Source organism: Panthera uncia, assembly GCF_023721935.1.
Source record: "Panthera uncia isolate 11264 chromosome A1 unlocalized genomic scaffold, Puncia_PCG_1.0 HiC_scaffold_16, whole genome shotgun sequence".
NCBI lineage: Eukaryota > Metazoa > Chordata > Mammalia > Carnivora > Felidae > Panthera > Panthera uncia.
In genome coordinates this window covers 14,321,233-14,338,358 of record NW_026057576.1, presented here as the reverse complement: position 1 = coordinate 14,338,358, position 17,126 = coordinate 14,321,233, and the positions used below count along the sequence as shown (strand labels likewise).

The 17,126-nt window shown below is 38.6% G+C and overlaps 1 protein-coding gene across 3 annotated transcripts in view; it reads left to right on the top strand.

The window, feature by feature from the left end:
- The first annotated feature begins 204 nt into the window (after window positions 1–204).
- Window positions 205–17,126, top strand: part of CCDC169 (coiled-coil domain containing 169) — a 47,005-nt gene continuing 30,083 nt past the window's right edge. Inside the window, exons 1-4 of one of the 3 annotated variants that reach the window (XM_049646814.1) lie at window positions 205–436; window positions 2,170–2,249; window positions 10,877–10,987; window positions 11,069–11,109. In XM_049646814.1, the coding sequence (XP_049502771.1) occupies window positions 354–436; window positions 2,170–2,249; window positions 10,877–10,987; window positions 11,069–11,109 (315 nt within the window). In that variant the 5' untranslated portion in view covers window positions 205–353. The remainder of the gene's footprint in view (window positions 437–2,169; window positions 2,250–10,876; window positions 10,988–11,068; window positions 11,110–17,126) is intronic. The other 2 variants (XM_049646816.1, XM_049646815.1) reach the window with 2 other exon arrangements.

Genomic DNA, 17,126 nt, shown 5'->3' with positions numbered 1-17,126 from the left:
TGCACGTGCCCCCTCCACCAGTTTGGGAAAAGGAATGAGGCCGCAGGTTTCGGGCACTGAGGAACTTTTCTCGACGAAGTGTTCCCGGGGCAGCGAGACCGCTTTCTGTTTTAACAGCACTCCAAGGCTCAGCCTACGTACTGCTCCCCGACTCGCTCGGAATGCCCTTCGCGGCTCCCGGGCAACGCCCTGTGACGTCACCGCGAGGCGCCGAGAGCGGGCGACTGTGAGTCAGTAAACCTTAGTGACAGCTCGAGACAATGCCCTCACGTTCCCAGCTTCTGGGAGGGTGTCAGGTCTTGTGGTGTGAGCTGTAAGAGGGGAAGGGCGTGGGACGTTTCTGAACTGACACTATGGAGGAAGGAAGAGGCGCCAACTTCGACGGCGTGAGCACCGACCGCCTTGAAAAGGAGTTACTGGAAGAAATCCATCAGAAGTGAGTTGAAGGGCGGCGCGCGGACTTTCGCGCACGTGTAGGGTTCAGGTACACGTAGCTCAAGGAAATGCACCTGTGTGTGCTCCGCCCTTCAAAGCTGAAGCCCCTGAGGTCAATGTGACACAAGCAGTGTGATTAATACCCGGGGAGATCAGGCGACATCTAAAATCAGTGTTTTATAGGAAAGATTCATTTGCTTCTTTGATTAAGCATTTGGTATTAGAAATAGGCAGATTTTGAGATAGGATTTTCTGTCTTTAGGATCAGATCAGATGGGAGTGTTATTGTGTGCGTATACTGTAATGCTAACCTATGTGTCTGGTTTTCATGTTCCACTAAATTCAGCTTTTCTGTTTCAAATTCCAAAGGTTTTGTTTAGTTATGCTTATCTTTCATCCCATCCCTTTAGAAGAACTTAAAAAATGGTGGCATTTTGTAAAAATGACGCCTCTCCTATATACTTAAAAATACTCAATATTATACTTCATATTAAATCTTTGAAACATTTTTTTTTTTAAATAACCCGAGTCCCACCAGCCAGCCCCACAAGATTTAGACCCTCTTATGTGCCCTAAAGTTTCCTGAGCTTTCCTCTATTGTGGCTCCAGCCACACTATTTTAGTTATTTCTTGATGTGGTACTAAACCATAAACATTCTGGGGACAGGTTGTATATTCCCTTAGGCAGTAGACTATAAGAGCAAGTACTTAGAGGAATCCTGCATAAATTCAAATCCCAGCTCTTATCACTTAGTAAGTACCTGATCTTGGGCCAGTTAATGAACCACTAAGCTTCAATTTTCTGAACTCTAAGATAGGTGTAAGAACTATTACACTTGATGTGGTTGTTGGCAGGATTGAGTGAAAAGAATGTAAAGCACTTCTCATCTGCTTATGATAAGCATTCAGTGGAAGCCGCTGCTGTTGCTATTGTTCAGTTCACTTATTCACTGTAGTATTTTAAGCATTTAGCACAATGCTTTGACATAATAGGCAACCAAAAATACATAGTGCATAAATGATTCGGACATCAAATTAAAAAAAACCATTTTTATGTTTATTTTATTTTTGACAAAGAGAGAGAGAGAGATAGCATGAACGGGGAGGGTCAGAGAGAGGGAGACACAGAATCTGAAACAGGCTCCAGGCTCTGAGCTGTCAGCACAGAGCCAGACTCGGGGCTTGAACTCACAGACTGCGAGATCATGACCTGAGCCGAAGTTGGGCGCTCAACCGACTGAGCCACCCAGGTGCCCCTTGGTCATCAAATTTTAATAGTTAATGTACTAATTTACTAATGTTCTAAATACATCATCTCTGGAATGCTATTTGTATATGTGTGTATATGTGTGGGGTTTTTTTTTTTTATTAGTGTTTCTTTTTTCCTCTTTGTTTCAGATTATCAGTTGTTACCTAGCTATTCCGTTCTCCAATAAATTGCAGTTCATTTGCTGGTCTTTGAGAAGCCAGATAACAACTTCTTGGGATCATATTTAAGTTAAGAGTAAAGAGTTTCTAATGGTCATCTGGAGGCCTCTGAGCCTTAGTGCGTATTAGTGTCCTTGTCGACCTTGGTAATCAGAAGCCTCCATTTGCCTGATTTCTGATTGTCAACCATGCCTTCAATTAGAGACATTTCATAATAAATTGTTCCTAAAGTAGTTGTGCATTGATATGTGTTATTCTTTTCATGTTATAATTGGATCATAATTAACAAGATATTTGTAATAATAGGGATATAGTGCAACTATCAATGCTTGAAATAATACACAAGATAGAGGAACTGGAAGCCAAACTTAATACTGATGACAAAGGTATGTAAATAAATATTTTTATATGTGACTCTGATATAATTATTGTTTATTTTGCCAAGATACTGGTAGTGCATTAAATTAAATACAGGAAATAGTAGTACCAAGATCTCAGCACTGCTTTTTGGCAGCATTAATAATAATTTATTAATTATTAGGCTTTAAAGCCAATTTTTTCTTTTTTTCAATTTTTTTATGTTTATTTTTGAGAGTGAGAGTGAGAGAGAGCATGAGTTGGGGAGGAGCAGAGAGAGAGAGGGAGACACAGAATCCGAAGCAGGCTCCAAGCTCTGAGCTGTTAGCACAGAGCCCAATGCAGGGCTCGAACCCACGAACCATGAGATCATGACCTGAGCCGAAGTCAGATGTTTAACCAACTGAGCCACCCAGGCACCCCTAAAACTAATATTTCCAATGTCAAACGTGTTACTGCATAATTATTCACCTACTTACAACCTCAAAATGTTCATTAGTTAGCAAAACTTTTGTTACATGACATCAATACATTATTGTTTTTGGTAGATAATAAAATACAAGTTTTCTATTTAACTTAATACCTCTCATATCTTAACTTCTGTATTTGGCCATAACTTTAAAATCTTTATCTAGGTTTTGGCTATTTGTGTTGAAAGAATGGTGGACGAGCGCTGTGCACACACACACACCCACATATCTTTAAAACTTAAAATGTATGTAAGATACTAATTCATTCCACAAATATTGAGACCTGCCATATTTCAACACATTGAATGGAAGACCTTTCTTTTCCCTGTTCTAAAAAGGTTTACTGACTATTGGGAGAAAGTATCAAACTAAAATATGAATATGAGAAGGGATGTAACTTCTGCATGAGGAGGAAACCCAGTTAAGGAAACCTAACACAATTTAGATGAAGGCATAAAGACAGCCTTTCCAGAGGAGGCAGTGCTTGAACCGAATGCTAAAGAACAGTAGGGTTTTATTAAGCTTATGGGGGTGGACTTTGGTTCTTAAACCCATTTATACTTTTCTATTGGGGAAGCCATGAACAAAAAGAATTAGTAACTATATAGGAAATAAAATGCTACTTTTCTTAAGTACCCAAGGCTCTTTTAAAGCTTGATTGGAGAACACTTCTTTGTCCCAATTCTGAAGTAGCTTTCTACGTTTGCACATCTGGGCTATAACTATATCTGGGCTATAACTGGCTCTGTGGCAGGCGGACTGTGAGTGCACTTACCAAGTAGTTGAAGTGGCAAGGCTAGCTGAATTTTCTCATCTATCCAGTTATAGGCAAAACGGGTCACCCTCACAGATATGCATGCAATGAATAACCATGCCCACTAGTAAAATGTAAGCCCAACAAATTGTATTATGAGCAAATCTTCTCATGGGGAGGAGCTGGATTAAAAAAAAGACAACATACAAGAAGTTAAATGGCATTCCCTACTAATGTAATGGGAAATACATTAGTAGCCAAGATGATAGACAAAAGGTCCATATTTTGACTACACTTATATCCTCTGCAATTAGAAAAAAATGAAGTTCTCAGTAATAAATATGAGTAGAACAGAGAGAATTCATGAGTATGGAAAATATCCAACTTGTTTTTTCCTCAAAGAAATTTGAATTGAATTGAAACACATACAATTTGTTGCCTATTGAAGAAGTAGAGTTTTTGTTTGTTTGTTTGTTTGTTTTTAAGTGAAATTGGAACTTTATACATTACTGTTAGCAATGTAGTGCTACCCTTTTGGAGAACAGTTTTGTGGTAAATTGCTGCTGCTGCTGCTGCTGATGGTGATGATGGAAAAGAAGAAGAATAAAATAATGACAATATCAACTAACTCTTAAAGCATTTTGTGTGTGCCCTGCACTGTTCTGAGTATTTTGTATATTTTAATGAATCCTCCCAATATCCTATAATTTAGGAACTTGAATTGTCCTTGTTTTATTTCATTATTTTTATAAAGTTTGTTTATTTATTTTGAGAGAGAGAGTGTGTGCATGAGCAGGAGAGGGGCAGAGAAAGAGTGAGAAAATCCCAAGCAGGCTTCTTTTTTTAAAAAAAAATTTTTTTTTTCAACGTTTTTTATTTATTTTTGGGACAGAGAGAGACAGAACATGAACAGGGGAGGGGCAGAGAGAGAGGGAGACACAGAATCGGAAACAGGCTCCAGGCTCCGAGCCATCAGCCCAGAGCCTGACGCGGGGCTCGAACTCACAGACCGTGAGATCGTGACCTGGCTGAAGTCGGACGCCCAACCGACTGCGCCACCCAGGCGCCCCCCAAGCAGGCTTCTTACTGTCAGCACTGAACCTGACTCGGCTCAGTCTCACGAATTGTGAGATCATGACCCGAGCCGAAATCAAGAATCGGACAAAGTTTAGCTGACTGAGCCACCCAAGCACCCCTCACCTTATTTTAGATATGAGAAATTGAGGTGCAGGATAGGTAACTTGCTCAAGATCACATAAACAAGCTAGCGGGTGGTAGAGACATGACTCAAACTCACTAGTCCTACTTTGGGGATATTTTTCCTCATGAAATCTGAAAATTTGGTGGGGAGTCAGCTTCACCATAGGAGTTACTCTTTGCCTCATTGTATCCTCTCCTTTGTTGACACATAGGTATTTTTGTTCATGCTGTTCTTGCTGCTTGAATATCCTTTCTCACCTCCTCTGGCTTGGAACAGGTGCCATTTCCCCCGAGAGCATTTCTTGACCCTCTTCAATCTTGACCTCCCTACCTCTCAGCGGCTTCTGCCACCTTCCACATTGGATGTCCTTTTGTATGTTCCATCACATCCACTTAACCAATAGTCTCAAATGTTCTGGCTGTATGTTTCCCCTCACCACCACTTGTCCTACTGCTAATTGACTGCTGGGGCTGTGTCTATTTTATTTTTGTATCCCTAGTGCCCAGTACAGTGTCATATATTAGGCTTTTTCCTTTCCTTGTTATCATTTTCTTATTTTACAGAGTCTTTTCAAGTCAACATAACTTCATCACTATTATCATTATAAATACAATGACCAATACAATTAAATATGACTGAACTTAATAAGTCTGTGTAGGGTCAAGTTTCAACCAATTCAACTGTGTTCTTTTTTAACACTTTAAAATGTATTATTTGGCATTGTTGCTTAGTGGGCTTTGTTTTTGTTAACACTGCTATCTCTCTTAGACCCCCCCCCCCCCCCCCCAAAAAATCCACATCTAAAAGATAGGGTTTCACCTAATTTTCTCTTGCTTTATGAACTTCCTCTTACAATGTCAATTCATAAAATTGACCATGAATCAAACTTCTAGAATGTTTCCATTTTTGGTTTGATTTTGCTTTTTCTTGTACTGATCCTAGACAAGATCCCTCTTTGAGATTGCAAAGCAATTTTATTTTTCCTTTACAAATTAGTGCTTATTTTTTGTTTGTTTTTAGAGTTACTGAAGGAGTATTACTCAGGATATTTTTCCACCAAGAGACACAAATGTTTCTGCTAAATTTTTATCCTCATAGTCTGTATTTTATTTTATTTTTGTATTTTTAATTAATTAATTAATTGAGAGAGAGAGAGAGAGAGAGCGCAAGCAGGGAGGGGCAGAAAGAGAGGGAGACAGGGGATCCAAAGCAGGCTCTGTGCTGACAGCAGAGAGCTCAGTGAGGGGCTTGAACTTATGAACCATGAGATCATGACTTGAGCTGAAGACAGAGGCTTAACCGACTGAGCCACCCAGGTGCCCCTCATCGTCTGTATTTTATTTTTTTAATGTTTATTTTTGAGGCAGGGGGGAGAGAGACAGAGAGGGAGTGGGGGTGGGACAGAGAGAGAGGGAGACAGAATCCAAAGCAGTCTCCAGGCTCTGAGCTCTCAGCACAGAGCCTGACATGGGGCTTGAACTCATGACCTAAGCCAAAGTTGGACACCCAACTGACTGAGCCACCTAGGCGCCCCAGTCTGTATTTTAAATACTGGTGTATTATAAGTGTATTGTAGGCGGGGCACCTGGGTGGCGCAGTCGGTTAAGCGTCCGACTTCAGCCAGGTCACGATCTCGCAGTCTGTGAGTTCGAGCCCCGCATCAGGCTCTGGGCTGATGGCTCGGAGCCTGGAGCCTGTTTCCGATTCTGTGTCTCCCTCTCTCTCTGCCCCTCCCCCGTTCATGCTCTGTCTCTCTCTGTCCCAAAAATAAATAAAAAACGTTGAAAAAAAAAAGTAAGTGTATTGTAGGCCTTGATACATTGGCTGCTGTTGTGCTCAAGATCAGGAAGCGTCTATTTTGATGTCGAGTTTATTGTGGCTGTCTCAAAGATAGCACTACATCTCTTATTTGGGTTAGTTTCAGATGTCTCTTAACTTCCCTTAGTATCAAGGCTATTAAAAAAAACTTGCTATTTTTTTAAATTGTATTTTTTTTTTAATCTAAAATATTTTTGAGAGAGAGAGTGGGAGAGAAGGACAGAGTGAAAGAGAGAGGAAGAGAGGGAGTGAGGGAGAATCTCAAACACGCTACAGACTCAGTGCAGAGCCCGACACAGGGCTCGATCCCATGACCCCAGGATCATGACCTGAGCTGAAATCAAGAGTTGGACACTCAACTGACTGAGCCACTCAAACACCCTGAAAAACTTGCTATTTTTTACTGCCACTCTTCTTCCCTGTTGAAAACATACTTTATTTATTTATTTAAGTATTTATTTTTTTAACGTTTATTTATTTTTGAGACAGAGAGAGACAGAGAGTGAACGGGGGAGGGGCAGAGAGAGAGGGAGACACAGAATCGGAAGCAGGCTCCAGGCTCTGAGCCATCAGCCCAGAGCCTGATGCGGGGCTCGAACCCACAGACCGCGAGATCGTGACCTGAGCTGAAGTCGGACGCTTAACCGACTGAGCCACCCAGGCGCCCCTGAAAACATACTTTAAACATTATTGCATTTTAAAGATGGATGGGGCGCCTGGGTGGCTCAGTGGCTTGAGCGTCTGACTTCGGCTTAGGTCATGATCTACCGGTTCATGAGTTCAAGCCCCACATTGGGCTCTGTGCTGACAGATCAGAGCCTGGAGCCTACATCAGATTCTGTGTCTCCCTCTCTCTACACCCCCCCCCCCCCGTCTCTCTCTATCTCTCTCAAAAATGAATAAACATTAAAATTTTTTTTTTAAATAAATAAAGATGGATAAAGAATTATGCAAAAATTGTAAACCTTAATATTTTGGGTACTTTTGGGTTATCACAGAAGAAAGTGTGGTAGGGAAAGAAATAATCAGTGTGGTCCTTTTTCAAAAAAGGAAATACTTGATAAGTAGGAAGTTGATGTGATTTGTGGGAGCCAATGCTGTTTTGTGAAAAGTAAACAATTTTATTAATCTCCAGTTTTGTGGGCCTCCATCCACTTGTTAAGGAATCAGAAATTATAACACATTTTTGTATTAGCCATGTAAATCAGTGATGGCTGCAGGTTTTGGTAAGTTATATAGTCCTCATTTTTATGCACTTGAATGTTAATTGATTAATTGTTAATTAATGAATTATTAATAATGTACACATTGTCTTCCTAGGGTTAGGGACATAATTTACCTGGAACAAATCAATGTTTTATTTAACTGTTTGATAGATCTGTCTTGTCTTTTCCTGTCAGTTCAACAACAGAAACTGATCAGTTGGGCTCAGTTGGTTTATACATCTTAAGATTTTTCTAAAATAGATTCTCCTGTTTTCTGTGTCTTCTTCCTCATAGCAAGATCAAAACAGCAATGAATATACTCTCAGGTCAACTTTGGCAAAGTGGCAGTAATTAGTGCAGGCAGGATAGATTAGATTTAGATATGAACTCATTGCAAAAATATCAAACAAAGGTTATTCCAAATTAACTCTGGACATCAGTCCCAGTGATTACCCAATAGTCTAGACAGCTTAAGAACAGTGTATTCTTTGCTCTGAACAGATTAATTTGTACTTTATTAAGAAGTTGACCTAGAATTAGCCAAGCTTGCTTTCATATCTGCTCTGGCTGACTTATCCATTAGGCACAGTCGGGACATTATTAAGGTCCCTTGATGTTACTTTTAGAGGCCAATGAGATATTTTATTTTAAAATCAGAAGAAAAAAATGAATATGATCCAGTCTGGATTATGTTTGTCTTTATACCAACATAGTAGTAAAATAGAATTTTTAATATTTTTTTTTTAATGGAGGAAGAGGCCCACTAAGGCAACAGGGTCAAGGTCCCATGAAAGTCCCAATGTGACCCTACTGCAGTAGCATCAAGACTATTTTTTCTCCTTTTTTAATAGACACTACTGTTTTACAATTTTCTCCTTTAATTCAACAGTCAGTATGCTTACTCTTTGTCTTTCGTCCCCTACAATGCAGAGCCGTCTGTATACACTGAAGGAGTTACACATTTGAGTGTGTATGTTTGAGGTCAGTTCACCACACTGGGGGATGTGAACATTGACATCATTACCTCCAAGGCGTTGCGCTTATTAACATTAATACATGATAGTATACTATTAGGTTTACTTGCATTTGAGGATCTCTAGATCAGTAATATTTTTAAAGTGGAGGCAAACATTTATAAACTATAGTCAGATGTGTTCAGAATGACTTATGTTCTTAATGTTTCAGTAACTGTTCTGATTTTGCTCTGAAGTCCCCATTCCCATGGTGGGAAAAGGGGTCCCAACAAAGGGAGACTTCAGCTAGTCGGTTATACAGATAACTCCATCTATTTGGACTCTGGTATCTTTTGGATAAATGTTCATTCTCTCTTCTCTTTCAGGCTTCTCTTCAGGCTTCTCTTTTCTTGTTCCCTAATGCATTTGGACTAATGACTTTCAAGTTCAGTTTGGGAGGGTGATTTGCTAGAGATGAGGGGGCTAAGGGAGACATGTATGGCTGGGTTGAGAAAGTTGAGGCCAGTAGTATGTGCTACTACTCTTTCTGCTTAGACTCCTCTGTCAACTATTATGGAGCAGAAATTGCCTCATAAATGTAAAGCGCATTTAAAGTTTAGAAGCAAGCTATCTTTTTTTCTCTATATAAAGTGTGACTTTCAAGATAAATAAAATTAGCTTTGGGCCCTGAAGCCGACCAAAGATGTTTAAATTCTAGGCTGTATTCTCCTCCTCTCCTGTAGCAATAAGACAAATGTTTTGCCCTTAATAGCCAAAGGGGTTTGGTGAAAGAAACCTGTTTACAGACAAGAGAAGATGCCTGAATAGGCAGCTACATGTATTTGCATAGCAATTAACAAGATACACTTTTGGGGTACCTGAGTGGCTCAGTCGGTTAAGTGTCTGACTCTTGATTTTGGCCCAGGTCATAATCTCATGGTCATGAGATCAAGCTCCACGTCGGGATCTGTCCTGGATGTGGAGCCTGCTTAGGATTCTCTCTCCCTCTACCCCTCCCCCGCTTGCTTGCTCTCTCTCCAAACAAGAGGGTACACTTTCAAGTCAGATAAAACCCAGTTCCCTCATCTATTAGCTTTGTCATCTTAAGAATGTTGTTTGACATCTCTGACCCTTGGTTTCTTCATCTGTATAATAGGTAACTAAGTTTTTTAAAATGAGGAATAGTTACTTAATACATGTAAGGCATTGTGTACTTTATACATAGCAAACAGTCTTCAGAATTTGTTTGCAAAGGAAAGAAAATGAACATGACATTGGATGGAGGGTCAGTATTATTTATGCTGTTATGTATGGATATTTCAAGTTCCTATGAAAGAAACATTTTCCTGATAGTCCCTCTAATAGAATTCTGTATAAAGATACATGAGGAACTAAAGGACAAAGGGGTTAGGGAGTGAGAAGACCAGGAATCACATTAGTCCTAGTGAAGTCTGGCTGGGTGGTAATCCGACTGTGAATCTACTGTCTGCAATCTGAAAGATCCTACATAACAGAGAAATGCATACTTAAAAATTAGTTCACTCTAGGAGCACCTGGGTGGCTCAGTTGGTGAAGTGTCCGACTTTGGCTCAGGTCATGATCTTGTGGTTCACAAGCTCAAGCTCTGCTCAAGCTGAGTGACAGCTCAGAGCCTGGAGCCTGCTTCAGATTCTGTGTCTCCCTCTCTCTCTGCCCCTTCCTTGCTCGCGCGCTCTCTTTCTCAAAATTAAAGAAACAGTTAAATAAAAAATAAACAAAATGAAAACCCCAAAATCTTAAAAAAAATATTACCTGTCTTTATATTATATTAGAATTAAGTTGTTATATTGACTTAGATGTGTTGGTAGATTATAATATCTATGAATTGCAGTTCAGGTTTATAAGAAGGATGTAAAATATTTTTTTTAAGTAATTTAATCAGGGGCACCTGGGTGGCTCATTTGGTTAAGTGTCTGACTTCAGCTCAGGTCATGATCTCATGGTTTGTGAGTTCAAGCCCCGCATCCAGCTGTGTGCTGACAGCTCAGAGCCTGGAGCCTGCTTCAGATTCTGTGTCTCCCCTCTCTCTGCCCCTCTCCTGCTCATGCTCTTTCTCTCTCAAAAATAAATTAAAACATTAAAAAAAAATTAGCCACTCTAGTTCGTCTATATTGCTAACAAAGTCAAGTACAGTAAGATTGAGCCAATTAATGGTGGTGTAATGAATAAATGAGATGTGGCAAAGTGATCTTGATTTTCCCCTCTTTTTCACTCAGGTGGTGAATGGAAAGTTCGTTATGAGACACAACTTGAACTGAATGATCAATTAGAAAAGCAAATTGTTTCTCTAGAAGAGAAAATGAAAAAAATTTGTGGGAATCCTTCAGGTACAGAAGCAACTATATATATGTTTTTAAGTTGATTTAAAAGTGATAGAATATTAATTGTTCATATTTGCTTTGTTGTAGATAGATTGTCTTTTATCCGTGTCTATGAAAAAATGCCAGTGGTGAGTAAAAGCTGGTTAAATAAGAATAATTGAAGGAAAGAAATTATGTACTTTTTAAAAAAATAGATCCTCCCAAACATTTAAAGACTGTATCAAGTTACAAATAAAGTATTTTGTTCATTGGAACTGTTCCTAGGAAGTAAGGAGTTCTGTAGCAAAATCTTCAACTTAATGTCCACCTTATAAAGCTGGGCAGGGTTGCAGTTACAACCAAAATGGAAGAAAAAGAATTTCAATAATCAGGCTGGGTGGAAACACAAGTGTGTTTATTCTGTAACCTAAAAGAGCCTATTAAACACAGAAATACAAATCTTTACCTATGTAAAAACATTTGCATTCCACTTCCTCTGGAATATACATATACACGTGTATAGATATACACACATATATATTCACATTCACACACACACACACTATATGTGTGTATATATATATATATATATATATATATATATATATATATATAAAATCCACAAAATTACCCTATAACATGAAAGAAACCTCATTGAGCTTATCTACCTATTTTTTCTTTGGGTGGCCCTAATGACATCCTTTCCTCCTGATAAATTACTTAAATTCATATGTTTTATATTTTACAAAGAACATTTATTTGTTTTTCATTGATTTAAATGTTTATCCTTTAAGATGTAGAGAAGATCTGATGCATGACTTTTGCTGGGTCTAGAGCATGCTTGGAAATAGCCTTTTCTTTATGACTCATGCTGCATTTTTACTTAAGGAATATTCAGGAAAACATGGAAATATTATTAAAAATCAAGGGTACCTAATATGAAAATGAAAATATAATACTCACCTAAATTGGCAGGATTATAACTCCATGAGATAAAATTTAATATTATTCCTTTTAATACCTGTGACACTAAGCTTAAAATGACTAAGTGAGGGGCACCTGGGTGGCTTAGTCATTTGAGTGTCCAACTCTTGATTTCAGCTCAGGCCATGATCCCAGGGTCATGGGATCCAGCCCTGCATCAGGCTCCATGCTAAGTGTGGAGCCAGCGTAAGATTCTCTCTCTCTCTCTCTCTCTCTCTCTCTCTCTCTCTCTCCTCCTCCTCTGCCCCTCTCCCTCTGCCCCTCTCCCTCTGCCCCTCTCCCGCCGCCCTCTCTTCTATCTCTCAAAACAAAAACAAGAAAAATGACTAAGTGATTTGATCAAAATCACACGGTCTGGAAATGTGGAGGTCAATTCTCTTCCTCTAAAAAAAACTTATGCCCATTTGACTACACCATACTATGCCAACAGCCGTTCTATACCACTTACCAGAAGTAACATGTTTTTTAATAGTGGTACATAGAGCACTAAACTGACTGCTATATTCACAGAGGTCCTGGGGACCAGAGCATTTATGGAGATTGCTCTTTGAATAACTGCAGACCTTTAGTGAAAAATACAGAAAAATCTTGTATTTTTTAAAATAATGATTCAGGAAAGAAATAATCTAATTTGTACACCTCCGTTATTTTCAACCCAGAAATACCTTTATTACTATGGCTTGGAAAGTCAGGAACATAACATTTTTTTCCCCCTACCATAGAGTCATATCCCCATCTTGTGGTATTTAGAAATTGCTGCAAGGGCTATTTTAAGCCTTGTCTTTCTTAACTGTAGATAGAATTTTAATTCTACCTATAGAATATAGAATATAAAATATTCTGGCTCCCTGTTTCTTGATAACTTATCCTCAGTACTAGCTTAAGAAATTGGGTATCGGGGCGCCTGGTGGCGCAGTCGGTTAGGCATCCGACTTCAGCCAGGTCACGATCTCGCGGTCCGTGGGTTCGTGCCCCGCGTCGGGCTCTGGGCTGATGGCTCGGAGCCTGAAGCCTGTTTCCGATTCTGTGTCTCCCTCTCTCTCTGCCCCTCCCCCGTTCATGCTCTGTCTCTCTCTGTCCCAAAAATAAATTTAAAAAAACGTTGAAAAAAAAATTAAAAAAAAAAAAAGAAATTGGGTATCTCCAGCCTTATGGAGAGTGGCCACAGGAGCTGCTGTGCCATGGTGCAGTACTCTAGAGCAACCCAAGAAGCATTTGATTGGCTTTCTGACTGGTGCCTCAGACTCCATAACATACTCATGTTGACAAAAAATATATTTCTTCTCTTTGATGAGTTTGTGTTAATCTTGAAAAAAATATGGTCTTCTAAGAGGTTTAGCTCTGGAGACAGATAATTTTATTTCTTTTCAGTAAAGGACTGAAGACATTTTAGAAGAACCAAGAGTAGGGCCATGTACCAAGCAGAAAGGAAAGATAATGAAAATGCAGCTCTTGAGGAGCTGGTTCTCTCTATTTTGGGGGCAGATACCCTGCATGCATGAGTATATAGGTTTTCTTACACATGGAATCTGGGAGGAGTTTGAACAGCAGCAGATTAGGAATCTAGCCAAGGAGCTGGTGATAGAAGTAGCCAACTACTGAGCAAAAAGCATTGGGATCCAAGAATCTGATATCCAATGACAAAATCTTTTATTCAAGGTTAAAAGAGAATATATTAAGTCTTATTCTTTATATAAAAACACTATTTATGAAATTCAGATATATGCTCTATGAAATGCAGACATTTTTGGTTTCCTATTAGGTTGATAATTGGAGAAAAGGGTTTAAATTGTTTTTTGGGCGGGGATAGAATATGAAATGAAACACTTTTTATAAATTTACTGATTCTTAATCTTTGTTGTAGATTGTTTAGTCTTTAGGAGTAACCTATACAGACATACGTAAGAAACTGATGTCAGTTTGAATACCAATTTTGACTAACTTCAAATTGCAAGTTTGTGTATGGGCAAAACAGGGGTGAATACTAATTTATGACCAGTATATATGTCATTTAAAAAAATGTTATCATTTAGAAAAAAATATATAAAATATTAAGTAAGTAATTTACAAACTGGGTCATAAAAGTGGACTTGATTTTAGTATTCTAGAAAAAGTATTCACTTAAGTGAGAATGAAGTTCTGGTCCTTGTTCTGATACAGAATGGTCAAGCCCTCAACCTTTTTGAAGATTATTTTTCTCACCCGCAGGTACTATATAGATTAGGTAATCTTTAAAGTGCCTTTCAGCAGTATAATTTGTTAGAATTTAATTTTAGCAAGATATTTCAGTAAAGGGTTACATTTGGTTGCGTGTAAAAGAAAGGCTTAAACCAGTAAGGTGTTTGGTTTTGTTTTCTCATGTAACAGGAAGTGTTAGAGGGATGCAGTTGGGGTTGGTATAATGGCTCCTCCAGACTCTTGACTCTCCACTCGGTTCTTTAATGAGTGGTTTTTGTCCAGCATGGTCACAAGATGGCTGCTTCACTTTCTCACCTGCTTCACCTTCTCTTTCAAAGAAAGAAGTAGATGAAGGGAAAAGGGCAAAGGTGAAGGCCAGTCAAGTCTGTTTTCTTTCAAAGTATTTTCCAACGTGCTGCACCCAACATCTCCCCTTACATCTCATTGGTTAGAACTGCATCATGTGGCCTCCTGTATCCTGAAGGAAGACTGAGAAATTTAGTGTTTTACTGAGCATGGTAGTAGGAAGAAGGGGAGAATGTGTATCAGTTATACAATTAGCTCTATGTGCCATACAAGATCATTTTCAATGAATACCATTCATTTTAAAGTAGTATGCATTCATTTAATATTATTCAGAAAATAAAAGACAAAGATAAGTATTAAGTCAAACATATCTACTGTTGGCCTCTTTTTTAAAAGTTTTGCATGCATGTATATTGATTAAAAATTACAGCCCGGGGCGCCTGGGTGGCTCAGTCGGTTAAGCGTCCACCTTCAGCTCAGGACATCATCTCATGGTTCTTGTGCTCAGGCCGGCGTTTGGCTCTGTGCTGACAGCTTGGAGCCTTGAGCCTGCTTTGGATTCTGTGTGTGTGTGTGTGTGTGTGTGTATGTGTGTGTGTGTGTGTGTGTCTCTCTGCCCCTCCCCCATTTGTGCTTTGTCTCTCTCTCTCTCAAAAATAAACATTAAAAAAATAAAAATTACAACCCAGTAAATAAATGAACCCTAAAAAAGAAAAAAAATAAGGACATACTTTTTTTTTAGTAAAAGGTAAAAGATTTATTCGAAAAGAAACCAGAATATAAGGAAAGCATTTCTAAAATATATATTTTAGAATTTCAGCCTTGTTTTGTAGATAATTTTGTATCCTGTAGTAGTCATGGACAATTAAACCAATGATTTTCTTATGTTATATTTTCTTCCTGTATATTTTTGAAAGCTACGTTATTTTCCATTGCATTGGATTATTAATATTCAATTCTTTTTCCCTATATTTGAATATGTTAGGTTATTTGTGGTTTTAATTTTGAATAGAATAAAACTCACAGAGGATAATCTGACAACCAATATATTCTAGTATTTGTAACTCTTTAGTTTTTGTCACTTTTTGATTTCAGTATTTTAATGAAAACAATCTATAGAGTCGAGGACCCTTTTGTTTCTCTCCCTGTCTCTCTCCCTTTGCTTCCTCTTTATAGGACAGTACTATCATGGATTTGGTATACATCATTCCAATTTATTTTTAAATACCTTTCTACAGATATTGTATCTAAAAATTCATATAAAAATATCATGTTGCACACATGCTTTTTTAAAATTCTGTCCATGTTAATACATAAGGATCTGATAAATTTTGTTTGCTACATAGTATTCCACTTTATATCTATATGTCTTCATTTGTTCCCCTATTTATGTACATTGTGGATTTTTCAAAATATCACTATGACAAACATTGCCACAGGGAACATGCTTAATACATGTCTTCTAGTGTAAAGTGTTCCTCTAGAGTTGGCTAACTTTTCTACAGAGGGCTAGATGATATTCTCAGCTTTGCAGGCCATATGATCTCTGTTTGCTGCTGCCGTTATAGTGTGAAAGGAGCTGTAGACAATAACTAAATGAATAGGTAAGGTTTTATTCTAACAAATCTTGACTTACAAAAGCAGGCTATGGCTGGACTTGGTCTTCAGGCTATAGTTTTCTGGCCCTTGCTTTAGGTCAGTGGTCCTCAAACTTTGGTAGGTAACAGAATCACATAGGAAACTTCATAAAAATACAAAGGCCAACCCTATCCTTCAACCAGCTTGCCATTTCTGAGTTCTTTATTAACTCCAGATAATTCAGATATACACCAAAGTTTGAGAATCACTGCTCTAGCGTACATAGAGTGAAATTTTTAGATCATGATATATGCATATTTTCAAAGAATGATAGAATCCCTCTGAATCAATCTAAAGACATCTCAGGCCTACAGTTAGTTCAGTAGGTCTGGAATAAATACAAGAGGTGATGGGAGATACGACTGGAAATATAAGCAGGCCCTCGATAACACAGGATTTTGTATACATGTGAACCTTTTTATATGTGATGGGAAGCTTTTGAAGTATTTAATATAGATTTTAAAAGCCTTTTACCCCCATGGAGAAAGGCTTTCCCAGGGTCAGTGAGATTTGAGGCAGGGAAACCAGTTAGGATACTTTTGTAGCAGTCCAGGTGAGGGAGGGTGAGTTGTTCAACTTGGGCAGTAGTATATGGGGATGGAGCCAACGTGACAGATTTAAGAGATATTTAGGAATGTGGATTTCATGAGTACTTGGATGCTGGAGTGAGACTGGGAGAGGACTGGAGGATGATTAAGGGCTCTCGCTTGAACAATGACTACAGTGAACCAACACTGTAGAAATCAGAACTAGGTGGAGTGTTAGGAATTGAGTTTAGTGTTGTGTATGTTACATATATGATAGTGGTCAGTAAACATCTGGACAGGACTTTAGACCATGGAAAGTTGTCTTTCCGTAAAGAGAGATCATGGAGTCATCAGTGTCATTTGAAGTCATGAAAGTATGAGATTGTTCAGAAAGAAATACATGGTCTGAAAAGTAGGATTGAGGATGGAATCTTAGGGAATACTAACACTTAAGGTTTTAGCTGAGGAGGCAATTCAGTGAAGATAACTGACAAGGAAAACTATGGAGAAAGGGAGAAGGGAGAGCTGGAAAA